A 27,937-nucleotide genomic window follows, 5' to 3' on the forward strand; every position below is an offset into this window, starting at 1 on the left:
AATGGAGGGCACCTGGCCGGCTCGGTTGGTAGAGCATGCAACTCTTGAGGTCAGGGTGATGAGTTCAAGCTCCATGTTGGGTGTAGAGATTACTTCAAAATTTAAAATCTTAAAAAAAATTTCAGCTCAAGATAAATTATTAATAAGTAAATAAATACACCACACACACAACTAGGGCCAGTTTAGTCAATTGACTAAACTGACCTGAGGGCTGAGGACAGAGACACCTGATTGTGAGATGAAGGTGACCCACCTGCCTGTAGGCCCCAGCAGAGGTCTGCCCTCGCCATCTTCCTCATTCAGCCTGAAGTAACAGCAACTGAGGAGGCATTTTGCTGAACAAACCTTAGAGAAATTGTGAAAGAAAAAATACATATATGGGTTCTTTTCTATTGTCTTACAGGAATCACAGTCTGTATTCTGTGAAGGCTGATACAGATTAAGGTGGATTCTTAACCAGCTACCACCACCAGCATCTGGAAGAGCTAGAAACTCTCTTCTCCAGAAATAGGCCTGGCTAGACTCCCGTTTCAAATAGAGTGGTTTTTTCCTTCATGAAAATGAGGACCAAGTAGGCACAGGTTGTTTCCCAGGCTGCTAGGAAACCAGAGAGCCTGGACAGGCTGCAGGTCTCAGGGACTTAGCGCCTCCCTCTGGTGAGAAGTGGAACAACACCAGGAAGGACAGCTGGGGAGCCCTGTTGGCTAGTCTGTGAGCAACTCCACCCATGTGGGTTCTGGGTATCTGGTCCTTCTTTCCCTTATTAAAAAAAATAGGAAAATTCTACAGATATACACAAGTAATCTAAATCACGATGTGAGGAAGGCTTCCAGGAAAATTTGAGCGCAGAGCCAACCTTTCCTACATTTTTATAAGACCAAGTATTATAACAAAGAATACAAAACAAAATAGAAATAGAGGGAGAAATACCCTTAGACTGTGAATGCTTCTTCTGGGATCTGACTAGCTTGTAAAATCTATCTCTAGACAATGATCCCAACTAGAGACTACAACACGGAGAAGGGAAATATGTCCCAGACAAAGGGCTGCCTTCAAAGTCACTGGCTTGGGGCACCTGGATGGCTCAGTAGGTGAAGTGTCTGCCTTCCTCTCAGGCATAATCCCAGGGTCCTGGGATCAAGCCCCCCATCAGGCTCCCTGCTGGGTGGGGAGCCTGCTTCTCTCTCTCCCTGTGCCCTGCCCCCCACTCATGCTTTTCTCTCTTTCAAATAAATAATTTTTTTTAAAAAAAGTCACCAGCATGCCTTTGAATATGGTAAGATTCTTCCATTCTTTGAGATTTTCTCTCTTTTCTCAAGTGTTGTAATTCGAGTGGATTGAAAAGAGGAGTAGAGAATAAGATTCCAAAACCCCTAATGAAGATCCAAGCTTGCTTGCTTGCTTTCTTCCTTTCTTTCAAGATTTACTCATTTATGGGCAGCCCCGGGGGGCTCAGCGGTTTAGCTCTGCCTCTAGCCCAGGGCCTGATCCTGGAGACCCAGGATCAAGTCCCATGTCAGGCTCCCTGCATGGACCTGCTTCTCCCTCTGCCTGTGTCTCTGCCTCTCCCTCTCTCTCTCTCATGAATAAATAAATAAAATCTTTAAAAACAAACAAACAAAAAGATTTATTCATTTATTTTAGAAAGAAAGTGCATGAGCAAGAGGGGCAAAGGGAAAGAGAGAATCCCAAGCAGACTCTGTGCTGGGTGCAGAGCCCTATGTGGGGCTTGAGGAATTAGACTTTATAGATTTTGCTCATGTTATGAACTCTTTTGCAGAATTTATGAGGTCCTCAGACATCCAAAGGTATGAACATTTACCATACACTCACGGGCCTTCTAGTCAGTGAGCTGTGTTAGAGGAGTCAGTGCATTTAAAATTTCCCAGGTGGGACACCTGGGTGGCTCAGTGGTTGAGCATCTACCTTTGGCTCAGGTTGTGATCCCCGGGTCCTGGAATCGAGTTCTGCATTGGGCTCCCTTCAAGGAGCCTGCTTCTCCCTCTGCCTATGTCTCTGCCTCTTTCTCTGTATCTCTCATGAATAAATAAAATCTTAAAAATAAGTAAATAAAATAAAATTTCCCAAGTGCTAATGGATGAGCCTGATGCAGGGCTTGATCTCAAGTCTCTGAGATCACGACCTGAGCCGAAACCAAGAGTCAGATGTTTAACCAACTGCACCACACAGGCGCCCCAAGATCCAAGCTTTCTTAGTGCTAAAACACCAGCTATGCCAAAGCTGCTTGTCACTCAAGGACTGGTAAAATTTATGAAGGATGACCAAGAAAGACACTTCTTGTGGCAATGCCAGCCAGCCAAAGGATGCCAGGAACACACCTGGGATTGAACAAGTTAAGTTTATTGCTTGTTGCGGCAGTGGAGGCACATACCATGAGCAACTGTGGGCATCTAAGAAAGAAGGACTTAGGATAAGAAATTAAAATGTATTATAAGCCTAAACATGAGATTTATACGGCCTGTGTTAGGTTATTTTGAAAAGAGGATAAGGAAGCAAGGCCTTGCTCTGGGTTGGGTGCTGCCAGGAAGCTTGGAGCATTTTCTGACTGAGGATCTCCATACTATCCAGAAGGCAAGACCAGAGTGAAGTTAAAGCTGGAACAGTTAAAGCAGCAGTCACTTAGCTGTGACAGAGGGGTCATTTCTGGGGTTTGAGCAATGCTCATGTGTTTTTCTTCAGCCATGATTCTGGAGTGGCCTGATTTTTTTTTTTCCATCATAGTCAGAGTGGCCTTGCCTGATGTTGATGATCTGTAAAGTTGTTTATGCTCACAGGACAACACCAAGGCCTGGGTGGAGTGCAGGTCAGTTCCTGGATGTTGGAGGAAGGGCAGAGGGCTTTTTTCTTTTCTCACTTTTAAAATCATTTAAAAATTGGGGCTGGGGAATTCATGTGGAGGTCAGAGTGGAAGCAGGTGTGAGTGGATCCAGCAGAAGGAGATATGGCTACCAAAGTGTTTGAGTCCATTGACAAGTTCGGCCTGGCCTTAGCTGTTGCAGGAGGAGTGGTGAACTCTGCCTTGTATAATGTGGATGCTGGCCACAGAGCTGTCATCTTTGACTGGTTCCGTGGAGTACAGGACATTGTAGTAGGAGAAGGGACTCACTTTCTCATCCCTTGGGTACAGAAATCTATTATCTTTGATTGCCACTCTCGACCACGTAATGTGCCAGTAATCACTGGTAGCAAAGATTTACAGAATGTCAACATCATCCTGCGCATCCTTTTCCAACCAGTCAACAGCCAGCTTCCTGGCATCTTCACCAGCATCGGGGAGGACTATGATGAGCGGGTGCTACCGTCTATCACTACAGAGATCCTCAAGTCGGTGGTAGCTCACTTTGATGCTGGAGAACTGATCACCCAGAGAGAACTGGTCTCCAGACAGGTGAGTGATGACCTTATAGAGCAAGCAGCAACCTTTGGGCTCATCCTGGATGACGTGTCCTTGACGCATCTGACCTTCTGGAAGGAGTTCACAAAAGCAGTAGAAGCCAAACTGGTGGCTCAGCAGGAAGCAGAGAGAGCCAGATTTGTGGTGGAAAAAGCTGAGCAGCAGAAGAAGGAGGCCATCATCTCTGCCGAGGGCGACTCCAAGGCAGCAGAGCCGATTGCCAACTCACTCGCCACAGGGGGCGACGGCCTCATAGAGCTGCGCAAGTTGGAGGCTGCAGAGGACATGGCGTACCAGCTGTCACGCTCTCGGAATATCACCTACCTGCCGGCTGGGCAGTCTGTGCTCCTGCAGCTGCCTCAGTGAGCCCTGTCTGGCCTGCCTGTCCTCGGGCCCCCACAGCCCTGACGACTCTTTATACCACCATCCTTGTGCCCCCACCCCAGAAATCACTGTGAAATTTCATGATTGGCTTAAAGTGTAGGAAATAAAAGTGAAATCACTTCAGATCTCTAAAAAATAATAATAATAAATAAAATAAAATAAAATAATTTAAAAATTGGAAATAAAGGACATTAAGTCTATCAAATTCAATAAAACTCCTATTTGATTTTAGGAGACTGTTAAGTGCTCATCCAAGCCCAAGATAAGGGGCGTAGGAATACCAGGAAAAATGTAAAGACCAACTTTAAGTATATATATGTGAGTATGATGTGTATGTCTATGTATATATGTGCATATATGTACGTATCTATTTCCAACAACTTCCTTTTAAAAACAACTGGCAAATATAAACTTTTAGATTAAAAATCAAAGATATACAGGGGCACCTGGATGGCTCAGTAGGTTAAGCCTCTGACTCTCAGTTTCAGCTCAGGTCATGATCTTGGGGTCTTGAGAGCAAGTACAGCATCAGGCTCAGCACTCAGCGCTGAGTCTGCTCAAGATTCTCTCTCTCTTGGCATGCTGGTGCGGCTCAGTGGTTGAGCGTCTGCCTTTGGCTCAGGTCATGACCCCAGGGTCCTGGGATCAAGTCCTGCATCAGCTCCCCATAGGGATCCTGCTCCTCTCTCTGCCTATGTCTCTGCCTCTCTCCGTGTGTCTTTCATGAATAAATAAATAAAAATTTTTTTAAATAAATAAAATCTTTAAAAAAAAATTACCTCTCCCTCAGTTCCTCCCCTGCTCCCTTTCTCTCTAAATAAATGAAATTTAAAAAAAAAAATCAAAGATATCCTAGGAGGCACCTAGCTGCTCAATCAGAAGAGCATGTGACTCTTAATCTCGGGGCTGTGAGTTCGAGCCTTACATTGGGTCTAGAGATTACTTAAATAAATAAAAATCAAAGCTATCTTTGATTTCATTGGTTGCCCACCATCACCGTCTGATATTATTTAAACATCATCAAGTGACTATAGTCCTGCATTGTTCTCTGCTGAAATGGAAGTAGCTTCACTGAGGCAAATGGCTGCTTTGCAGGATGGGAGATCACCCTTATCTTAATTTGACCAAGTGTCAAGTTATAAAACCTTAAAGTCAAGGTGGCTGGCCTCCTACAGCTTTACTTGCCCATCCATTAGCACCTGGGAAATTTTATTTTATTTACTTATTTTTAAGATTTTATTTATTCATGAGAGACAGAGAAAGAGGCAGAGACATAGGCAGAGGGAGAAGCAGGCTCCCTCTGGGAAGCCCAATGTGGGACTCAATCCCAGGACTCCAGGGTCATGACCTGAGCCAAAGGCATATGCTCAACCACTGAGCCACTCAGGCACCCCACCTGGAAAATTTTAAATGCACTGACCCATTTAACACAGCTCACTGACTAGAAGGCCCCTGAGTGTATGGTAAATGTTCATACCTTTGGATGTCTGAGGACCTCATAAATTTGGCAAAAAAGTTCATAACATGAGCAAAATCTACAAAGGAATTAGAGGAATTAGAAGCTACACAAGCAGCTACAGTACTATCTGGGTAGCTATTAATAAAACACTGTATGCAAGCTTGTCTTCTGAGAATGGTGCCATCAGAAGCTAAATGGCCAGCCTCTGAGCTAAATTCAGGTTTGGGACTCCTTAGCCAGAAGTATTCTAAAAAAATCTGTTCTAGAAAAACTGACAGGACCTGAACTGACCATTGAAAATAAAGGAGAACAATCTGATGTCCACAAGGAAAAACTGAAAGACACATTTGAGGGAAACTCGGAAAGAGAAGTCCACCCAAGACCATCTTCAAAGTCATGGGTGTGGCTGCCCCACCCCTTCCACCCTCATTGCCAGGGATCTGAGGCTCCTGGGAATCCATTTACATCAAGCGATGAACAACGTGCAGGGTTTACTAGTAGCACCACAGGGCTGTGTGTTACAAAAAGGAGGCGAGAGAGGAGGGAGGGTGGGAGGGAAGGAAGTAGGAAGGGAGGGAGGGGTGTGGGAGGGGGGGAAGAAGATAGAAAGAAGCCAAACTCCTAGTGTTAAAATTCTCAACTCTGAAATCTCCCAAAGAAGGTGGAGAAACTATAAATAGGGAAGAATGGAATTTGTGAAAGATCAAAATCTACAAATCTTGCTAATGCAGATCAGGAGGGGGGGGGGCGGGGGGAATGAAACATCTTGTGTTGTCCCTCATCATCTGCACAGTAGATGGCACCCAAGTCAAACACTTCATAGACTTGATGCTTGCATCTGAAAATTCCTCCAACAGAATTGTCCTGTCTTCTCTTTTTGGCTATGTTTCCCCCCTCTGTTTGCTCCTATCTTGGCACCAACCTCAGATCACCATGTATTTCTCTCAGCCCCTTCCCCTCTTATCGCCTACTGAGTAGAGATCTTTGCAGAACAGGGTTATAGTGTATTACATACTAGATAGGTTCTTTCTGAATGTAAATTTTCTCTCAGAGGCCCTGACAGAGGCACCCTCTTCTAAATGTTATACTGCAGTGATTCCTCAGTAAGAGATTCAACAGGAAATTCCTGCCTCTGTGTCTTTCCCCTTTTGATCTCATATGTTAATAAGGGGTTGCTCTTGGTTAAAATTATTATTTTTTATTTTTTTTAAAGATTTTATTTATTTATGAGAGACAGAGAGAGAGAGAGGCAGAGACACAGAGGGAGAAGCAGGCTCCATGCAGGGAGCCTGATGTGGGACTTGATATCAGGACTCCAAGATCAGGCCCTGGACTGAAGGCGGCGCTAAACCACTGAGCCACCGAGCTGCCCCAGCTCTTGGTTAAAATTAAACTAAACCCAGATAAGCTTCTTCCAAAATTGCCTCAAAAACCATTACAAAAGGAGTGTGTCTGCCACAAATGAAATCTGTCCCACAAAAAAGATTGACTTTTTGCCAAAAGTCCTTGCCATAGTTTAACTCAGGCATTCAAGGAGTTAGCCAATATTTTCCCCCAAACAGCTCTGTGCTATCATGCCGCACTATTGTCTTCAGCTGGGTCTTCCTAGTCTGGCCACGGTTCTGTCCAGTATGCCAACAAGTGCTGAATATGGCCTGTGGGGGCGCCTGGGTGGCTGGGGTCATGATCCCAGCATCCTGGAATTGAGCCCTGGGTCAGGATCCCTGATGAGCCTGGAGTCTGCTTCTCCCTCTGCCTGCCCCTCCCCCTGCTCATGCTCTCTCTTGCTCAAATAAATAAATAAAATCTTTTTTTAAAAACTGTGACACTGGGGCACCCCCGGTGGCTCAGTGGTTTGGCGCTGCCTTCAGTCCAGGGCGTGATCCTGGAGACCCCGGATCAAGTCCCACATCGGGCTCCCTGCATGGAGCCTGCTTCTCCCTCTGCCTGTGTCTCTGCCTCTCTCTCTCTCTTTCTCTCTTTCTCTCTTTCTCTCTCTGTGTCTCTCATGAATAAATAAAATCTTAAAAAAAAAAAAAAAACTATGACACTGTAATGCTCTTCCATCTTCTCAATTCCCCTTCATGCTTCCAGCTGATGGTTACCTACTCTCCTAACCCAAGGTCTCCACTATACTCCAACTAGGAGTCCTGAGGCACATTCTGACAGACCCTGTCTCTTCTCCTATGTTCTCTAAATAAATTTTGACATTATTGAATTTCTTAGCCTCTCCCTCCATAAGGGTATGTAAATGAGACCCTGTAATTCTGGTTCTCATCTCCAGAGCTCATGGTGGCCAGTAAGCTTCTAAACAAAATGATTATATTTACCTTGACTCCATGATCTAAAACACGTTATTCTTAATTGTGTCACCACACCTGCCAGCTTCATGAATCTCGGCTTTCTAGATATCTGTTTCAGTCAGGTTCTCTCCAGGAAAACAGGAATTACTTTGAGTATTTACAGCAGAGGAATTTAATACAGAGAATTGGCCAAACAGGGGATGGAGGAACTGAGGGTCGAGCAGGGAATCGTGTGGTGATGCCCCAGGTCAGCAGCAAAAAGTAGCTATGCCCACCCCTTTACTGGAAAGAAAAGGCAAGAGGTGAGGCTCTCAGAGCCCAGGGAAGGAATCAGCGGGTCTGACTGGAAAGAAAACTGGAATCAGCGGGTCTGACTGGCGGGGACTAAGGCTGGGGCTGGGGAGGTGGAGGTGCAGTTCCTGCCATGGGGGCTGGCCAAGGCAGGGGGACAGGGGAGAAAGATACCTGTAGAGGCTGCTTTTAGGCAATAGGCCTGACCAATGGAAACCTGAGCAGGGCAAAAAGGCCCACAGTGACCACTGAGCAGACACGCACAGGTTCATTAAGCCATAGGCCTTAACTGACCAAGTACAACCAGGTACAGTCCCTAAGATTATCAAAAAAGGAAAAAATTCCATCTGTTCCCAGCTCCCTCACTCTGTGCTATAACTATAGCCCCTCGCTACCACCTCGCAGCACACAGTCTCTCCTGTGCTATCCTGCTCACTGATCCCTTGTGGCGTATTCAATAAACCTCTATCTCTTTTGTTCCTCCTCGGGTAAATTCTTTCAGCATCCATGCTACCAGCTGCCAGCCCCCACCCACTTGAGATGCCCCACAATACCCTGGTTCTCTCTTCTCTTCTTCCAGCCTCCTGCCCATGTCCCCCCACCCCACCCTCTAAGCTGACTCAAACCCAAAGCTAGCTGACACTGAAGCCTGGCAAACAGTCTGCAGGTATCATTCCCCCTAAGTATAGAGCAGAGAAAGGGAGAGAGAATGGCCGAGGCCCAATTCTTCCTACCTACCACATACTACCGGACCCCAGTTCATGGATCAGGTGTCCTATGATATGCATAATACTTCCAAGTACTTATTTAGGGAGCCATTAGGATCTGTACCTACTCTGTAGCTGACTCTGGTAGAATAAAACTCCTGCTGTCATGGGGCTTTATATTCCAGTCTACTCCACAAAGGATGGAGTTTTGTCTTTGTTCTCAATGCTTCTTGGAATGAAGGATCTGTCCTAAACCCCAAGCTAAAGCTCAGCCAGCAGCTGGAAGAGCCCCTTTCTTTTACCACTGCTTACTGCAAGGTGGGCAGCATTCCCGAGAGAATCCCTGAGATCATTTGGCTGCTCCAAGGCAATTCTGCAACCTGCAACATTACCTAGTCCTTGATCATAAAGGTGAGGCCAGAGAAATCCTGTTCCTTGAGGAGGCTCAGTCTACCTATTCAAAAACTCATCTCTTCCAGAAACACCCTCCCAAATACACCTGGAAATAACGTTTAACCAAGACTCTGGCATTCCCAAGATCCAGTCAAGTTGACACATAAAAAGAGCCATCCCCCCCCCCCCCAAAAAAAAAGAGCCATCACACCAGCCAAAGAACTCAAGTAATAATCGACTTACAAGCAGAACACAGGGCAGCCCTGGTGGCGCAGTGGTTTAGGGCTGCCTGCAGCCCGGGGTGTGATCCTGGAGACCCGGGATTGAGTCCCACGTTGGGCTCCCTGCATGGAGCCTGTTTCTGTCTCTGCCTCTCTCACTCTCTCTCTCTCTCTGAATAAATAAATAAATAATCTTTAAAAAAATTAAAAACAAGCAGAACACAATTTACCTGGTGATGGAAAAGTGAATAGTAACTTTACAGTGAAGAAATCTGGAAAAGAAAACACCTAAAATAGTGATTAAACCTAACAGCAACATCATGAGCCCTTTGACGTGACGCAAGGGAAAAACCCCATGAATTTCGGGATCTCCTCACCAGAAATTCAGAACTTCAGTGCCCACGCCAAACTGAGAGCCACTCTACAAAAGAACTGATGACTTACTTACTCTTCAAAATGTCCAAGTCACAGGAGACAAGGAAAGTCTAAGATGCTGCCAGTTTGGAGGAGACCAAGGAGACGTAATAAGGAAGTGCATCATTTTGAATCATAGGACATAAAAGGGATACAAGTGGAAAACCTCGTGAAATCCGAATAAGGCTTCTAGTTTATTTAATAGCATTACACTAATGTTAATTTCCCAGTTCTGATCGTTGTACTATGGTTATGTAAGAGGATCATATTTGGGGAGGTTGAGTGAAGGGTATATGGAAACTCTGACTGTTTTTAAAATTCTAAGGCTAAATTTATTTCAAAATTAATTTTTTAAAAATATGGAGGGACACCTGGGTGGCTCAGCCATTGGGTGTGTCTGCCTTTGGCCCAGGGCATGGTCGTGGAGACCTGGGATCGAGTCCTGCGTCAGCTCCCTGCATGGAGCCTGCTTCTCCTTCTGCCTCTCTCTCTGCCTCTCTCTGTGTGTCTCTCATGAATAAATAAATAAGATCTTTTAAAAATATAATAAAAATTAAAAATATGGAATGCTTCATGAACGTGCACGTCATCCTCATGCGCAGGGGCCACACTAATCTTCTCTGTATCGTTCTAATTTTAGTATAGGTGCTGCCAAAGCAAGCACTCAAGATTTTTTTTTTTTAAGGCTTACACTTAATCGATCCCCACAAGTTTGTGTGTGAGGTGACCAACAGGAAAAGGTTACGGTAGAATGAGAGTATAGTCAGAGAGTATAGTATAGGCAGAGTATAGTCTCTGCCTCACGTTTTGCTGAGGAATGTGCAAAAGGAAGATTATATATAGCCTTGAAAGCTTCTGGAAGCCACTTCTGAATGCAGCCTATGCTGCAATCTACACTGCAGTCCAGTCTACACTACAGAGAAGAGAACCAACAAAAAGAAACCTCTCTTTAGTGAAAGCTTCTAGATTACTGTGTTCTGCTTGACCCAAAGCCTGTCCCCTTACAATGTTCTCTCTCCAACTCAGGCAAATAATGTCTCTGTAACATTATCCTTTTTAATGACCCAGTCATTTTTTAAGGCAGAGTTTTTAAAAGTCCTTTTTAAAGATTTTATTTATTTATTCATGAGAGACACACAGAAAGAGGCAGAGACACAGGCAGAGGGAGAAGCAGGCTTCGTGCTGGAAGCCCGACACAGGACTCAATCCCAGGACCCCAGGATCACGCCCTAAGCCAAAAGCAGACACTCAACCACTAAGCCACCCAGGTGCCCCGAGTTTTTTAAAGTTTTGTTACACTTTTGTTTTTTTGTTTTTGTTTTTTCTAACTGTAAATGGGAATAGGTTTTTGTATTTATATACACTGTCAGATTAAAGACTTGTTAATGTTAGTAGATCTTATTCAGGAATTGGACTCAGCAATCTGAAGAGCTTCCTTTGCCCCAACTGCAAATTATAGCTTTGAATTATATACTTCATTAAATAATAATGTGGTTTGGTTTCATTTGCCTTATATTGCATTTACCCCAGTAACTATATTTATACCTATTCAGTTTTTTTGTGTGTGTTTTTTAAAGTATGTATGTATGTATAGGAGAGAGCATGGGGTTAGGGGTGTAGAGGAGGAAGAGGGATAGAATCTCCCAAGCAGACTCCATGTGGAGCGCAGAACCTAACCCAGGGCTGGATCTCATGACCCTGAGATCATGACCTGGGCCAAAACCAAGGAGTGGACATTCAACAGATTGAGCCACCCAGACGTCCCTCTCTGGTTGTTTTTAAAAAGAAAAGACACACAGGAACTCATGACCCTCAGATCAAGACCTGCAAGAGCTGGATGTTTAACCCAGACACCCCTTGAATTCTTTTTGAACATCTAATGATCAACACGCTGATTCTATAATCCAACACTATCAAACACCATGATAAATTGGGATGAATTCTCAGCTTCAAGGATTGCTTCCCTTTAGTCAACTTGACTGTAAGTTGTTGTTTTTTTAAGACTGTATTTTTTTTTTGAGATTTTATTTATTTATTCACAAGAGACACAGAAAGAGAGGCAGAGACACAGGCAGAGGGAGAAACAGGCTCCATGCAAGGAGCCCAATGTGGGACTGGATCTCGAATCCCTCCAGGATCATGCCCTGAGCCAAAGGCAGATGCTCAACCACTGAGTCACCCAGGTGTTCCCTTAAGACTGTATTTTTAAGAAATCTCTACACTCAACCTGGGGCTCAAATGCATGACCCTGAGATAAAAAGTCGCATGCTCCACTAATTGAGCCACCCAGGTGCCCCTGACTATAAGTTTCTTAATCCACACAACTGAAAAAGTGGCATTGCACGAGTCTAAATGCAAGACCTGTGGGAGAACTAGCCTCCCACTCTAACTTCCTGAAGGCTTACAGCAACTTGTAGAGGCCAAAACATTTCTCTGAAGCGGCAGGCATGTGTGAGATTAGCCTAATAATAAGATGAACCAAATTGTAAGAAGTAAAATTAGGCACTCCTGCCCCCCCCCCCCCCCCCAAAGCACTCTGCTCTAGGTACATTCCTCAAAGTACAACAGTAACTTTTTCTGGTTTGGAGCCTTGTAAATAATACTGGTTTCTTGGCTTGTCTGTAGGACTCCCTTCTTCCCATTTTGATGAGTTGTAATTTGTAAAATTTTGAGGAGTAACAGCATTAATGACTATTTTGTTCCTTCCTTAATTTTTTCTCTATTTTTTCACCCAAGCAAAGCAATACAGCTACCTATGCCTTAGGTAGTTTAGTTCATAAAAGTCAGTTTGGAGGGATCCCTGGGTGGCGCAGCGGTTTGGCGCCTGCCTTTGGCCCAGGGCGCGATCCTGGAGACCCGGTATCGAATCCCACGTCGGGCTCCTGGTGCATGGAGCCTGCTTCTCCTTCTGCCTGTGTCTCTGCCTCTCTCTCTCTCTCTGTGACTATCATAAATAAATAAAAAAATTAAAAAAAAAAAAAAGTCAGTTTGGAAAACTCACAATTTTTATTCAATGAGATAATCTTTTTTTAAGCCCTTCTGGAAATGCCATTGGACTAGTTCTATCATTTTGATAGAGATTTACTCATTTGACTACTTGCTGATGTTGAATTGGCCTGCTTTACTTGCTCCCTCATTTAGATAAAAATAAGCTCTGATGCATTTTCCCCCATGGTATGACATTTCTCTCTCAAGAGTCTTTGCAGAACACTTGTCCTGGAAATAATCCATCATCAACTACCTTCTATTTGTGAGCAGTTTTGAATTTCTGGCTCATCACTGTTTTTTTCTGTCTTGGATTTTGAAACATCTGTTCTGGTTTATTTAAGCTCATGGACCAAGGAACCATTACATTACACATCAGCAGAGCGCTTCTTTGAGCACAGGGAAGGATAGCACTTCCCAGGCATCCAGTCATGAGGAGGAAAGCAGCCAGGACCTGGGGAGCCAGTATCTCTCCCTCAGTTTCTGACCCTCTCTGCCCCCAGATCCACAGCTGAGCTCGCCCACTCCTGAATGATGCTCCTGGCAAACCAGGGCCAGATCTGAAAATTCTGGGTTATTTTAGGTTTTCTGGGTCGTTTTTATTTTTTCTCCACCCTTTCGTTTTCCCTTTCCTTGTTGGAACTTAATTTTTTTTTTTTTAGATATTTATTTATTTGAAAGAGTGAGTGAGCCAGAAAGAGAGCACAAAGTTGGGGGGGTGGTGCGAGGCAGAGGGAGAGGGAGAGGGAGAAGCAGATTCCCTGCTGAGCTGAGCAGGCCAAAGCCAGGGCTCATCCCAGGACCCTGGGATCGTGACCTGAGTCCAAGGCAGACCCTCCACCGACTGAGCCACCCAGGCGTCCCTGAACTTACTATTCTCTTAATGGAATTAATCTTAAATTTGAAGTTGTTCTTCAGCCCTGTAAATTTCCAGCTTCCAGACAAGGGATGGATAGTAGTAATTCCAGTCCTGTCCCAGGAAATGTTGAATGAGGACCAGTACAAGGGCAATAAGAGGAGTTCGAGGCTGATCGTGATTAATAAGAGGGCTTGAGACACACGGAGTAGGAAATACTTTCTAACCTTTGCCAGAAATGACTTAAGCAGGACAGAAAAACTTCTATTGAGAAACTCTGCTCTAGGCTATTATGCTGTGTAACAGAATATAGAAATCCTACAGAAAATATCACAAACAAAACTACTGTGGTTTACAAAATCAATACACACACACACACACACAAGTGTTAAATAACAGAAAGGATTATTCAGTGTTAAGGAAACCTGACCTTTTAATTTACACAATTAGGGAGATCCTTCCAGAAGTAATTAGGCAGGGAAACCACCAGCAACACATTCAAGGAATGTGTTCCCTCCCTTCCTCTCATCTGAACCCACCAGAAAGCTCTCTAAAGCAGACTTAACACATAGGCTCTGCTAACTCAAGAACTGGAACAGGCATGAATTGTACAAATGAAAAAGGAGACCTCATGCCTCACTCCTTCATTTCCTGGCACAGTTATTCCCAGTTTTATTCCTGTTCTGTTTCCAGCTCTACCAACAATATGGATTTATTTCCTCAGGTACCCACTTTGAAATGATCTACTCCACTTTCTGCTTTTGAAGTCATTTATTAGTTTTGTTTTTAGAGGTGGTGACCTTTATATTTTCATGGATGCGGCATTCAAACAAAACAATACTGATACCTCTCTCTTTCGGTTAATCCACTGTTGTGCCCAAGATTACGTATCCGAGAAACCACCAAGGAGCCAACACCCTTGCGAACACACAAGGGCTTATTTACAAGCTCGAGCTTGGGTCCAAGTATACTCAACACAGCAGTGCAGGGACTTGGACCCCTAGGTGGGTTTCAGCTTAGTTTTTATGGGATGGTCTAGGGGACCTCCAGAAGGGGTGGAGAAATTTCTCAAGTTCTGTTTACATTCTGATGTGGGGCTTTCAAGGGCATTGAGCTCTGTTCTTATTCTAATATGGGGCTTCCTGCCCTTGGCTTGGGCTCTGTTCTCATTCTAATATGGGGCTTTATAGGACTTTAAGCTGTAAACTGTTTTTTGTTGTTTTTTTTTTTTCTGTAACGGAAGTAATGTAAATTTCAGCTCTTATTCACAGGGGACAGGGGCCTGGGATGGCTGTACTTGTGCTTATGCTGAACTTAAAGTGGAATGGCCTTAATTTTCTCGGCCTCCACACCACTAAATTCAACTGCCTGAAATCCAATCTGTACTGGATTGGATGATTGGGGTGATTTTGGAAGTCTTGAAGGTTTCTTCCCGTTTGTATTTTACCCATTTTATCTTGTAGGTGAGTTAGCCATCGGGTAATTGTTTTCTGCTCTGCTATCCACCCTGTTATTGCTGTACCGAGAAAAGGCCATTAGTTTATTTGATGAGTTTCTAGCCCCACTTCCTAATATCCTGGTCATGTAAGCTACTTGCACTTAGAACTCCATGTATCTTCATATATGACTCATGAAACAAGACGGCTTTCACAATGCTTGTACTATAGTTCAGAAAAAATGTATCATTCCATGAGGGCCACCTGCATGGCTCAATGCTTGAGCATCTGCCTTTGGCTCAGGTCGTGATCCTGGGGTCCTGGGATCGAGTCCTGCATGGGTCTCCTCTCCCTGTGAGGAGCCTACTTCTCCCTCTGCCTATGTTTCTGCCTCTCTCTCTCTCTGTGTCTCTCATGAATAAATAAATGAAATCTTTTTTAAAAAATGGTATTGCCACTATCTTCATTTGGAAGTTAAAGATGGTTATAAAAGATAATTATGAAAGAAAAAATGCTTGTTTTTCAGTAGGGTGACCTGCATAAAAAATAATTATGAAAGAAAAACTGCTTGTTTTTCAGTAGGGTGGCCTGCACCAGTCTCTCTATGCTCAGCTCGATACCACCACTACTCCCTTCTGAGTCTGGGAACTACATGTTTCCAGAAACGCCTTCCAGATATGAGGCCCAGAGGTGAGGATGTGAATGACTCAGGGTTAACAGGTACCATCGTGTTTTCATGCTGTTCATCTTCTGACTCCTGTCAAAAGCAAGCAGACAGAAAACAGCAGGGGATGGTGACCTTCCAGACATAGGCCGACTGAACCCCAGCCACAGCTTCCATGCCAGACTCGACATCTTTAACAGAGCAAATCAAGACAGAGTGTGGTATCTGGCACGCAGCTTTCCATCTAGCAAATGTGCTATCAAAACCTCTCAGAAAAAAAAAAAAAACCTCAGGAAAAAAAAAAAAAAACACCTCAGTAAGGAGCCGCCTGGGTGGCTCCCACTATTTATTTATTTATTTATTTATTTATTTACTTATTTATTTATTTGAGAGAGAGAGTATGTGGGGAGGGGCAGAGAGAGAAGGAGAGAATCCCAAGCAGACCCTGCACTGAGCATGGAGCCAGACATGGGGCTCCATACCATGACCATGAGATCATTACCTGAGCTGAAATCAAGAGTGGGACGCCTAGGTGGCTCAGAGGTTGAGCATCTGCCTTTGGCTCAGGGCGTGGATCTGGGGTCCAGGGATCAAGTCCTGCATCGGCCTCCCTGCGAGGAGCCTGTTTCTCCCTCTGCCTGTGTCTCTGCCTCTCTGTGTCTTTCATGAATAAGTAAATAAAATCTTTAAAATCAATCAATCAATCTTAAAAAAGTCATTTACTCTTCCCTGACAGGCCTACCTCCCTCCTCCCCTTTCACTATCAGGATGGTATTTAATCCTGAAATTTCTGGTCACCTTGGAGAGTTACCCATTTTTCCCCTGGGTATTTCCTATTTGCATATGAAGTGCAGGTGAGTAAACTTCTGTTTTTCTCTTGTTAACCTTTCTCTTAAAGGGATCTCAGCACAGAACTCAGAAGAAAAATCATTTTATCCTCCCCTATTACAGAATGGGTAAATAAATAATAAAACTTCATCCAGCAAAAAAAAAAAAAAAAAAAAAAAAAACTTCATCCAGCTATACTCTTAATGATTTGTATACTTTGCTACATGTACATCGCGTGTTACTAAAAATTACATATATCAGGAATCCATTTTTTTCCCAAAATGACGTGAGGGTTTTCTGTTTCTTCTGGCTCCTGTAAAAGATCTGAAATCTTCCTGAGGGGGTGGGTAACATGGCCCCAGTTCTGTTGCTGCCTCCTGCTCCTCCCCATGACTGCATTATCCACTCGTCCTTTCCTCCCTCTGAGGTTCAACCCTCCAGTGAAGCTGTGTGAGGAGGCAGCAGCCAGATCTAGTTCTAAGGTGAACCAGGTACTGTCCCCACCCACCATTCCAGGAGCAGGTGGACTGGAAAACTTTTCAAGTGAACGATGGGCCTTTCTTTTTGCTTCCTCTCTTCACTGCAGAAAACAGAATGTATCTGTCACCAGCCTCAGGGGTGAAAACTCCTCACATTCTCCCCTTAGTTTATAATATGCATCTGATTCTAATAACTGTCTCCTTATTGCTTTGTGGCTTCCTGGTGTGGCTGGGTAATTTCGTAAGATAACTATTCTCATATATCTCTGCCCATGTTTCCAGAAAGGAGCAAGTCATTTTTGTATTTTTATGCCTTGGTGTTTCCTGCAGGGCAGAAAGCAGAAACACTTTTGCCTTTTCTTGTCCGTTGGGAAAGTCCAAGTTCTCCTAAAACTGTGCACTAGATCCTCATTATGGGGAGGGTGAGCTGGGAGTCACAAGACATATGCAGGCCAGAAGGAAATGCAGTCAGCTGGGCCCTGAGCTCACCTTAGGAAAGCAGCAGGCTATGAGGAGGTAGACGCTTGATGGACCCATGGAGCTGCAACCTGGGCACAGAGGGCCCCAGTCGTGGCAAAAATGTGCATTTTTATAAACATTATCTTGGGATCCCTGGGTGGCTCAGCGGTTTGGCGCCTGCCTTTGGCCCAAGGCGTGATCCTGGAGACCTGGGATCTAGTCCCACATAGGGCTCCCTACAGGGAGCCTGCTTCTCCCTCTGCCTGTGTCTCTGCCTCTCTCTCTCTCTCTCTATCATAAATAAATAAAAATTAAGAAAAAAGAATCTTAAAAAAAAAAAAGAGAGAGAGGCAGAGACACAGGCAGAGAGAGAAGCAGAAGCAGGCTCCATGCACCAGGAGCCCAACGTGGGAGTCGATCCCGGGTATCCAGGATCGCGCCCTGGGCCAAAGGCAGGCGCTAAACCGCTGCACCACCCAGGGATCTCACAGCTTGTGTTTTTATGAATGGGCCTAACGTTTACCATCAGGACCCAGACACATACCAGTTTCTCTGAAGGCAGCTGCTCCTTACTGGTCAACGCTCAAGGCAGCCCTGCACTGCACCCAATGCCCGCCAGGGGTAGCTCTGGTCCCATTCTCCTGGAGTCTCGGGCTCACCTTATGCTAAGGGATGTGTTCCTTCCCCACATCATCAGTGAGGTGGGCATAGATCCTGGAACCTCGAGACTGGGATGGGAATTTTTATTCAGTTGGCTCCAGGCGATTCAGGGTACCCACGCTGGAAATGCATGCGCATGCAGACACAATTGTCCGACTCGTGGGTTCTGGTGTCTAGAACACTGCAGGCAGGTCTTCCTTCTCAACACATGCATGATAGTATTAACATCTAACCTATACCCTGTGGAGAATTGAATTCGAGGAGGATAATGGAAGAGACGAAGACCACCCACTCTGAGAGGGAAGTACCCCCAGATCAGCTACAGATTGTGGCCTCTGTGACACTGGCCATAGGGAAGCAAGAGGGATTCAGTTGTCATGTCCTCTACAATACCTAAGCAGCATCCCACCCCCCTCTCCAGCCAAGGCTGCTCCTCCTTGGGCAAATCCAGACTGAGGAGGGTGTCTCCATTAAAAGAGATCTCCCAAGAATCTTTCCTCATTTGCACTCTAAGCACAAGCTCATCTGTGACAAACCCTCCCATTGGGGAAGGGGACAGTGAGCAACCTTCATCTTAACTTTAAAGTAATTTTGGGGGATGCCTGGGTGGCTCAGTGGTTGAGCGTCTGCCTTTGGCTCAGGGCGTGATCCTGGAGTCCCAGGATCAAGTCCCACATCAGGCTCTTTGCATGGAGCCTGCTTCTTCCTCGCCTGTGTCTCTGCCTCTCTCTCTTTAATAAATAAATAAAACCTTTAAAAAAATAAAAATTAAAAAAAAAATAAAGTAATTCTGGAAACCTAAGGCTGGGGCAGCATCGCTTGAAATAGACCGGGGATGAAGTTTAGATGGTGCCACAGGGAGTCAGAATTTGTCCCCACATCTCCTGTGTGGCTGGCACAACATGAGGTGAGCGCTCATCAGGGACAATGGAGGAGACAGAGCTGCTGTGGCCCAAGCAGCAGGACAGTAGGGCCCCAGCCTGGAGTTCTCTGGGAGCCACAGCCCACCTAGTCCCCTCTGGACTCACATGGGGCTCCACGTGAGCAGAGGGGAATGAGAATGCAGAGAGCAAATGAGAGAGCCAGTGGGAGAAGAGAGGGGATGAGGTAGGGCTGACAGGGCAGCCAGAGGTCTCTCTCAAGGAGCCCACCCTGAGGCAGGGAAGGGTCAAGGAAAGGTTAAGAGAGGACCCAGGATGGAATCAAGTCCTCTGGCTAGAGAGATAGTACGCACAGCACTCTTGGGGGAAACGGGTTTAGGATTCTAGGGAATGTGGTGATTTCCTGGGGAGGAGGAACAGGAGGAGAAGTCTGAGGCAGCTTGGATGCAGTCAGCCCAGAAAGGGGGCTGAGCTGACACGTTAGTTATGCATATGACTGACCTTAAAATTTAGAGGATTAGGGTATTCATGGCTGGCCCAGGTGGAAGAGCAGAAGAGTGTGAGACTCTTGATCTCCGGGGTCATGGGTTCAAGCCCCACACTGGGTGTAGAGATCACTAAAAAAATAAACTTAAAACATTTAGATACAGGGGATCCCTAGGTGGCTCAGTGGTTTAGCACCTGCCTTTGGCCCAGGGTGTGATCATGGAATCCCCGGATCGAGTCCCACATCCGGCTCCTTGCATGGAGCCTGCTTCTCCCTCTGCCTGTGTCTCTGCCTGCCTCTCTCTCTCTCTGTCTCTCTCTCATGAATAAATAAATAAAATCTTTAAAATAGTGATCTGATCTGAAGGGGCACCTGCACCCCAATGTTCATAGCAGCAATGTCCACAAGCCAAACTGAAAAGAGCCTAGATGTTCATCGACAGCTGAATGGATAAAGATGTGGTATATATACAATGGAATACTACTCATCCATTAAAAAATAAATCTTGCCATTTGCAATGATGTGGATGGAACTAGATTTATTATGCTAAGGGAAATAAGGCAATCAGAAAAAGACAAATATCATGATTTCACTCGTGGAATTTAAGAAACAAAACAGAGGATCATAGGGGAAGAGAGGAAAAAATGAAACAAGATGGAATCAGAGAGGGAAACAAACCATAAGGAGACTCTTTATGATAGGAGACAAGCTAAGGGTTGCTGGAGGGGAAGAGGGGTAGCAGGATGGGGTAACTGGGTGATGGGCATTAAGGAGGACACACTGTGTAATGAGCACTGGGTGTTACATAAGATTAATGAATCACTGACCTCTCTCTCTGCAATTAAAATTACACTATATGTTAATTAATTGAATTTAAATAAAAAATTTAAAAACTTTTTTAATTTAGAGAATTAGTTTTGGAGTGGGAACCAAGATGTGTATGTCACTGGGCCCGAGCTGGGAAACTGAATGGGGGGGGGGGGGGGACTGAGCCTGGGAATGTGGAATGAGTGTTGTTATGAGGGAGTCTTCGCTCCATTCAGTGCCCAGGTGGAAACTCTTGAGCACCTCAAGCTGGGTTAGGGCCAAGCTGCAGCCATGGGAAGCCTTGAGTAGACCAGGAAGCAGCAATGAGTCAGTTAGGAACACTTCGCTTTCAGGAGCTCACACCTCCTGAGCAGACCAGCCAGTCCCCTCCTAGAGAAACTATGTGCTAGTGATTCCTGAAGAATCTGAAGAGCTAGCTGAAGGGTGGCCTGATCTGAATGCCCAATCAGAAACTGGTGACAAAAGGTTGGGGCAGCTGCCTACAGAAATTCCAGACTTGATCGCTCTCTCCTTCACTGTCCTAGAGCCTCTTCAGAAGCGATGACACCACGAAGCTCCATCTTAGGTAAGGAGGACCCCGAATGCTAGCATCATCTCACCCCATCCCCAGTGCAGCTCCCAAATCTCAACATCATTCCCATCTCCTCCCCACCCCTGGTCGCCTCAGGAGCATCTCACCTCATCTTGCCTCACCGCTCCATTCTTAGACAATCCAGAAACCTTCTGTCTGGGAGCCAAGGCTGAGGACTCAAGTCTTCCCTGATTGCCCCTCGCCTGGCAGGCTGCAGCTACACAGGGCCTGGCTGAGGAAACCAAAATCCACACCTTTAAATCCCCCTAACCTGGGGCTTCTTCCATACTCATCTGCCTTCCCTGAGGACCCCTTGACCACTTTCTCCACCCCATGTTCCACCTTGCAATATGATTCATAAGAAATATTTATTTGGTCATTGAGATAACCAAAATATATTTCCCATGGTATATCTGGTCTTCAGCATTCCTGAAAATGATTCAGAGACATAAAGGTGAGATGGGTGCCTTATTAATGAAGGTGACTTTTGGCCCAAGCATGGGAGCTGGTAGCCAGGAGGACCAACCCTGTGCATGAAGGAGTGGAACTTTTATTCCCACCTTCCCTAGCTCCAGGGAGGGGAGAGGAGCTAGACACTGAATCAGCCAACGGCCAATGACTTTGTCAATCATGATTTTTCAATGAAGCCCCATGAAAACCCAAAGGGATTGGGTTTGGAGGGCTTCCAGATTGGTGAATCCATGGGCTCTGACGAGGGTGGCGCATCTGGAGGGGGATGGATGGTCCACAACCCCTCCCCAGACCTCACCCTATGTATCTTTTCATTTGGCTATTGATTCCTATCCTTTATCACATCCCTTAATAAACCAGTAAATGTAGGTAAATGTTCCCTTGAGTTTTGTGAGCTACTCTAGTAAACTGAAAGAACCTAAGGAGAAGGTTGCTGGAATCTCCAATCTGTAGCCGATGGGTCAGAAGCAGAGGTACTGGCCTGGGGCTTGTAACTAGCATCTGCGGGGTGCCATGGGGTATGGTCTTGTAGGACTGAGCCCTTAACCTGTTAGAATCTGATTCTATCTCTGCACAGACAGTGTCAGAATGGAGTTGAATTAGCAGACACTGCTGATACCTTGGAATTTGTTTGGTGTTGTGTGTGCAGGAAGCCCCCCACATGTTGCAATTCGGTTTGGGAACTGTGCAAGAGCCCCCTTTTCTTTCTCCCACAGTTCCTGTCTGCATAGCACTCTTCTTCCTCCAGTGTTCACAAGCAGTAACAGGTAAGGACAAAGAATGAGGAGGGAGGAGGCTGCCCTTGGAAAGTGGGTATCTGTTCCTCTTTGGACTCACATCATCAGTGTCTCCACCAGATGCCCCCGTGGGCTCAGGGCTGTGGCTGTGCCAGCCTGCTCCCCGGTGTGGGGATCAGATCTACAACCCCCTGGAGCAGTGCTGTGACTATGACACCGTCCTGCCTCTGAACCGGACTCGTCTCTGTGGCCCCAACTGCACCTTCTGGCCCTGCATGGAGCTCTGCTGTCCTGACTCCTTCGGCTCCCAGAAGTTTGTCGTGAAGTTGAAGGTACTGGGTGACAAGTCCCAATGCTTCTCATCCCCTATCTCCACGAACTGCCCCAGGTAAAGGCCCCTAACTGCTCATGACTGAGGGAAGGAAGGAGGGATGAGGGACACAGAAGGTCATAAGAGGATGCTCTGTTCTGCTGTTTAATTTTTTAAGTTTATTTATGCAATCTCTACACCCAGTGTGGAGCTTGAACTCCTGACCCCGAGATCAAGAGCCGCACACTCTAATTACTGAGCCAACCAGACTGCCTCTCCTGCCCCAGCCCTGTCCTGTTGTTCTCTCTCTGCCCATTTCTGGAATCTTTCCATTCTTTTCCTTGTCGGTGTCTCATAATTTCCTAATTTTTCTTTCTCTGTGGCTAAAGGAAACCTTTCTAGATGAGCTCCTTATGAAAATGTGATGATGTTTTCCACATGCCAGCAGACACCCCAACCTACACCACTAGCTTCCCCCCTCCACCCCCCAGAGAAGCTGATTGTGGGCTGGCCCTGTGCTGCCCATCTTGGGACACTCAGAGACTCCTTCACGACCTACATTGCCTTGTGCCTCAGTCCCTCATCTGTAAAACAGGGATGATACCATCTTCCTGAGGTGCTGAGGCATCATAAGGAAGATGCTTGGGATTTGAGTTTTGGGGTATTAGTATTAATATAAGGATGAGATGAAAACCCTTTTCTAGAAAATTTTGCATGTGTATCTTGAAATGGAAAAAATAAATTAAAAAAAAAGAACAGAAATCAACCAAAGACCTGTGAAATTTAGAAAGCAGTTTCTAGAAGATCTGATGGCTTCACGTTGCATGAATTTATAAAATCAAGACTTCTCTTTTCATTTTCTTACTGTCTTAATCCCCTCTGAAACTGAATAAAGTCAACCTCACTTAAAATGGAGTCAGGAGGGCAGCCTGGGTGGCTCAGCGGTTTAGCACCTGCCTTCAGCCCAGGGCTTGATCCTGGAGACCCGGGATCAAGTCCTACGTTGGGCTCCCTGCATGGAGCCTGCTTCTCCCTCTGCCTGTGTCTCTGCCTCTCTCTCTATGTCTATCACGAATAAATAAATAAAATCTGTGCAAAACAAAAAATGGAGTCAGGAGGGGCGCCTGGGTGACTCAGTCAGTTGATTATCTGCCTTTGGCTCAGGTCATGATCTCAGGGTCCTGGGATCGACCCATGTTGGGCATCCTGCTCAGCAGGGAGTCTGCTTCTCCCTCTTCCTCTGCTCCTCCCCCACTGTGCTCTCTCCCCCTCTTTCAAATAACTAAATAAAATCTTTTTTTAAAAAAATGGAGTCAGGAGCCCAGAAGGGGAAACTTTCATGTTATACCACACATAACCCTTCACAGAACTAACTGGGAGAAGCCTATGTGACTACCTCAGCAAGAGGAAGACTCTGTCCTGGCAAGAACGCAGCCAGTGAGACTGTCACAGTGCAGTCAATGAGAAGCCTCTGCACTGAGAATCCCCAGTTTACTCCAATGGGCCTCTCCTATATAACAGTCTCGCCCACCTTCCCACTTTCCTCTGTAAAGGATGAGTCTCCCCTTTGTTTTCTAGACTTGCCTGTGGTTTTGCCAGGGCTCATGTGTGTCAGATTCCAATTCTCTGTTCCCGAAAAAAAAATGGGGGGTGAGGGCGCTGGTAAAATAACTGATATTTTTATTTCTAACTTCAACTATCTACAAAATGAGATAAAATCACTATCTTGAAAAGACAGCTGCCCACCCACGTTTGCTGTGGCACGTTTGCTATGGCCAAGATATCCATATCCAACAACCTAAAAGCCCACTGACAGATGAACAGATAAATAAAGAAAATGTGGTATACATCATAAATACAACGCACTACCATTCAACCATGAAAGAGGAAATCTTGCCATTTGTGACAACATCAATGAACCAGGAAGGCATTATGCTAAATGAAAGAAGCCAAGCAGAGAAAGACAAATAGCACAGAATATCATTTATACGTAGAATATACAACAACAAAAAGCTGATTTCACAGAAACAAAGCAGAGATAGAATGGTGGGTGCCATGGGCTGGGAGGAGGCAGAAATGAAGATTGAGGTCAAAACCACACACTTTTCTAATATAACTTCTGAGAGGGGGGATCTCTGTATGGCTCAGTGGTTTAGCGCCTGCCTTTGGCCCAGGGCATGATCCTGGAGTCCCGGGATTGAGTCCCACATCAGGCTCCCTGCATGGAGCCTGCTCCTCCCTCTGCCTGTGTCTCTGCCTCTCTCTGTCTCTCATGAATAAATAAAACCTTAAAAAAAAAAGTTCTGAGGGGCACCTGGGTGGCTCAATTGGTTAAGTGTCTGGCTTCAGCTCAGGTCATAATCTTGGGGTCCAGGGATCGAGCCTCATCCTCTCCCTCTGCCCCTTGCCCCACTAATGCGCTCTCTCAAATCAATGAAATCTTAAAAAAAAAAAAAAAGAATAAGTTCTGAGGCTCTCACATACAGTTCAGTGACGACAGTCAATAATATATACGGTATTATATACTTAAAAGTTGCTATGAGATCTTAAGCAGTCTGAAAACACACACACACAAAGGTCTTGATGAATGTTATCTTAGTAATCATCCCACTATAAATATATATTGTGAAAATTAGTAATGGCAAATCTCATTAAAATGAAGTGGGGAGGGCAGGCCAGGCGGCTCAGCGATTTAGCACCTCCTTCAGCCCAGGGTGTGATCCTGGAAACCCTGGATCAAGTCCCATGTCAGGCTCCCTGCATGGAGCCTGCTTCTTCCTCTGCCTGTGTGCCTCTCTCTCTCTATCTCTCTGTGTGCGTGTCTCTCATGAATAAATAAATAAAATTTAAATAAATAAATAAATTTAATTACATTAAATGAAGTGGGGAGGTCTGGGCAGGAGTTCTCACATCCCACCATTCACAGTCAATTGCACACCCAACAGGAAGAGAGAAACCTGACCTTGCATGAACTTTATCTTGCACGTGGATACCAGTTACCAGCCGAAGGAAGCTGCTTTCCTCATCCCTCCAGGCAACAGCTCCTCCAGTGAGAAACCACCACACTTGGAATTCCAGATGCCTGTAGTTTGACCATTGCTTGTTTGTCCGGGATTGCAGTTCTCTTTTATTCTCCCAATAAATCCATCTTCTGCTGATAAAATAACTGGCCAAGTCTATTTTTAAAGCTAAGAATGATGTAGAAAGTGTTGGGGGTTCAGAGCTAAAGGCCAACAAAGAATTCTTGAGTCATCTTCAGTGCATAAAAGGTGGTTTAATTAAAGCATGGGGACAGGACCTGTGGGCAGAAAGAGCTGCACTGGGTTGTGATGGGTGACTGATTATATACTTTCAAGTTGGAAGGGGGTTACCCACAGCACAAACCTCCCAGGCATTTTGCAAACAAGGTTTCCAGGACCCTAAGGAGGCTGGCTATTGTTAGGAAAAGGTCATTTATTAATGTTTAGTAAAAACTCAGTCACGAGACCCTCCAGATGTATACAGTTGGCCAATGCTTGGAGTATAAGCGCCAACATACATCTTGGTGGGGGGTGTGGGACAGAGACAAAGGAAGTTTCCAAAAGGAATTTCTATATGTTTAAAGGAGACTCACAGGATCCTGGGGAGTGTCAGGCTAAGGCTGCCTTTTGCCCTTAGCATAGTGTCAACATCAAGGCAGCTGAGTCCCTGGAGGAAGGTAGCTGCCTGTTTCAAGGACTTGTCAGGGGCTGTACGCAGTAAGGAAATTCAATAATTTCTCTTCTGCCTTTGTTTCCCATATCAACAACACACAAATGTATACATGTATAAAATCATGCCATTGAATACTTTAAAACATACCAAATGAACATTTGTCAATCATCCCTCAATAAAGCTGAATAAGCATTTAAATGGGATCATTTTATTTTATTTTTTTTAAATTTTTTTTTTAATTTTTATTTATTTATGATAGTCACAGAGAGAGAGAGGCAGAGACATAGGCAGAGGGAAAAGCAGGCTCCATGCACCGGGAGCCTGACGTGGGATTCGATCCCGGGTCTCCAGGATCGCGCCCTGGGCCAAAGGCAGGCACCAAACCGCTGCGCCACCCAGGGATCCCTAAATGGGATCATTTTAATGAACAAAGCATGACTCATGGAATATAATTACAAAGTAGCTTTTGTTTTCACACCTCTTTTTACATTTTATTTCCCCTTGTAATGCTAGGTGTTCCCCTGTCCCTGGATAAAAAAAAAAAAAAAAATCCCTGGAAATCTCCTGGTCACTTTTAATAAAATATTAATAAATATCCTCCTCTGACCAATTTAAAATGGCCAGGGGCTCCTGGGTGGCTCCGCTGGTGGCCGACTCTTGCTTTCCACTCAGGTTAGGATCTCAGGGTCATGAGATCAAGCCCCCTGTTGGGTTCTACACTGGGGTGTGGAACCTGCTTGGATCCTCCCTTCCCTCTGCCCCTACCCACCCCCTAACAACCAACCCCCACAGGCTTTCTCTCTTAAAAAAAAAAAGTTAAAAAACAAAGTAAAAGTAAAATGTCCAGAAGCATGTGGCATGTGTAAAAGTGAAAACAACCATCCTGACCACAAGCTACATTTCACTATCCTTAGCTCTGGCCAGCAGGAAAAGTAGAAGCCTGAACCTGAGGAAGAAATGTTGGCACCTTTTACTTTTTGCTCTGTCACACCCTTTTATGAATCTTCCTTAGTTTCTGAACCTGCCGCTGAAGGAACTTTGGGAGGGATGACAGTAAAGCCTAGGGAGTTCCAAGGCAGGGGCAGTGAAGTTCCTCCTCCACCAGAACCATCCTGGTCGTCTAACACTGACACCCCGTGGGCTTTGCAAATATTTAAAGCTGCTTCTTTCCGTTCAGGGTGCATTTTACCTCCTACACAGACACGTATCTGTCTCTCACCTGACCTTCCTTTGAGGAGGGCAAGCACCTCCGCTTGCTTATCTACATTCCTTATCAGCCTTGAAAAGCCAGCAACGAAAATCCAGCAGCAGCTGGCTGGCGGGCGTCCCGCAGGTGTCCGTGCAGCTGCAGCAGATGGGCCTCTGCCAGCCAGAGGTGCTGGCTCTTCCAACGCACCGGCTACCGCCTGAGGGACGCCAGGGCCTGGGCGGAGCAGACACGGGCATGGGGGTACGAACCCCACGTGTGAGACCTGAGATCTCGGTCTAGATAAAGGGAGGCACACGGATTTCCGCCCCGTGGAAGATGCACCTGTGTAACCTGCCCAGGTGCGGCCACGCGGGTCACGACTCTCCGGACTCCACTCCAGAAACGCGGAACTTGGGCTGCCTGACGCCCAAAAGGTGGCGGAGACCTGATGGGAGTCCCAGGCTCCCAAAAGGGGCTGTGAAGGGGGAGCGCAGCCCCAAGCAAGGGTAGTCCTAGCCACCGAATTCGACAGCGTCCCAGGTTCCAGGAGGCCCGCGGTGACCCCCCCAGTAGGCCCCCTCGGCGGAAACATGGCGACCCCTCCGCCGCAGCAGCAGCGCGCATGTGCGAGCTCTACTGGGGGCGCCTGCGCACTGCAGGGCTGTTCCACGCGGCCCTCTCAGGCCCCTCCTACCAGGCGAGAGGGCAGCTGGGGATGCTGGCTGGGAGGTGCCGGGAGGGAGCTGCGCACCCTTTGAGCGACAGTGTAAATGCAGTATATTATTATGCTTGGTGCACTTGAAATCCGCCCTTGAT

The 27,937-nt window shown here is 45.8% G+C and overlaps 1 protein-coding gene, 1 long non-coding RNA gene, 1 other non-coding gene and 1 pseudogene across 6 annotated transcripts; 2 read left to right on the forward strand and 2 right to left on the reverse strand.

The window, feature by feature from the left end:
• Positions 1 to 169: 169 nt before the first annotated feature.
• On the reverse strand, positions 170 to 27,889 carry LOC144283614 (uncharacterized). The gene is made up of 3 exons (XR_013352173.1): positions 27,152 to 27,889; positions 9,196 to 9,345; positions 170 to 345 (listed from the first exon to the last, which is right to left on the reverse strand). It is a non-coding gene; the product is annotated as an uncharacterized LOC144283614 (long non-coding RNA).
• Positions 2,902 to 3,942, forward strand: LOC144292568 (prohibitin 1 pseudogene; annotated as a pseudogene).
• LOC144289099 (U6 spliceosomal RNA) lies at positions 10,143 to 10,251 on the reverse strand. The gene has a single exon (XR_013357146.1). It is a non-coding gene; the product is annotated as a U6 spliceosomal RNA (small nuclear RNA).
• On the forward strand, positions 20,493 to 25,405 carry IGFL3 (IGF like family member 3). 4 transcript variants are annotated; one of them, XM_077847909.1, is made up of 4 exons: positions 20,493 to 20,715; positions 21,909 to 21,959; positions 22,038 to 22,261; positions 25,185 to 25,405. In XM_077847909.1, the coding sequence occupies exons 1-4, from the start codon at positions 20,691 to 20,693 to the stop codon at positions 25,290 to 25,292; spliced, it is 408 nt and encodes a 135-aa protein (XP_077704035.1). In that variant the 5' UTR covers positions 20,493 to 20,690; the 3' UTR covers positions 25,293 to 25,405. The 4 variants fall into 4 exon arrangements, with proteins under 4 accessions (XP_077704035.1, XP_077704047.1, XP_077704041.1 ...); XM_077847921.1 differs by having other exon boundaries at positions 20,519 to 20,715; positions 22,038 to 22,317; XM_077847915.1 differs by having other exon boundaries at positions 20,531 to 20,715; positions 22,050 to 22,261.
• Positions 27,890 to 27,937: the final 48 nt, after the last annotated feature.

The sequence above is a fragment of the Canis aureus genome, chromosome 1 (assembly GCF_053574225.1).
Source record: "Canis aureus isolate CA01 chromosome 1, VMU_Caureus_v.1.0, whole genome shotgun sequence".
NCBI lineage: Eukaryota > Metazoa > Chordata > Mammalia > Carnivora > Canidae > Canis > Canis aureus.

What these genes read in the sequence shown, in the direction of transcription:
- IGFL3 (XM_077847909.1), top strand. Translation starts at nt 20,691, where the DNA reads ATGACACCACGAAGCTCCATCTTAG. An exon ending in GTGTTCACAAGCAGTAACAG is followed by an intron (nt 21,960 to 22,037) that starts GTAAGGACAAAG and finishes TCACATCATCAG; the next exon opens with TGTCTCCACCAGATGCCCCC. An exon ending in AGTTTGTCGTGAAGTTGAAG is followed by an intron (nt 22,262 to 25,184) that starts GTACTGGGTGAC and finishes CACACCCAACAG; the next exon opens with GAAGAGAGAAACCTGACCTT.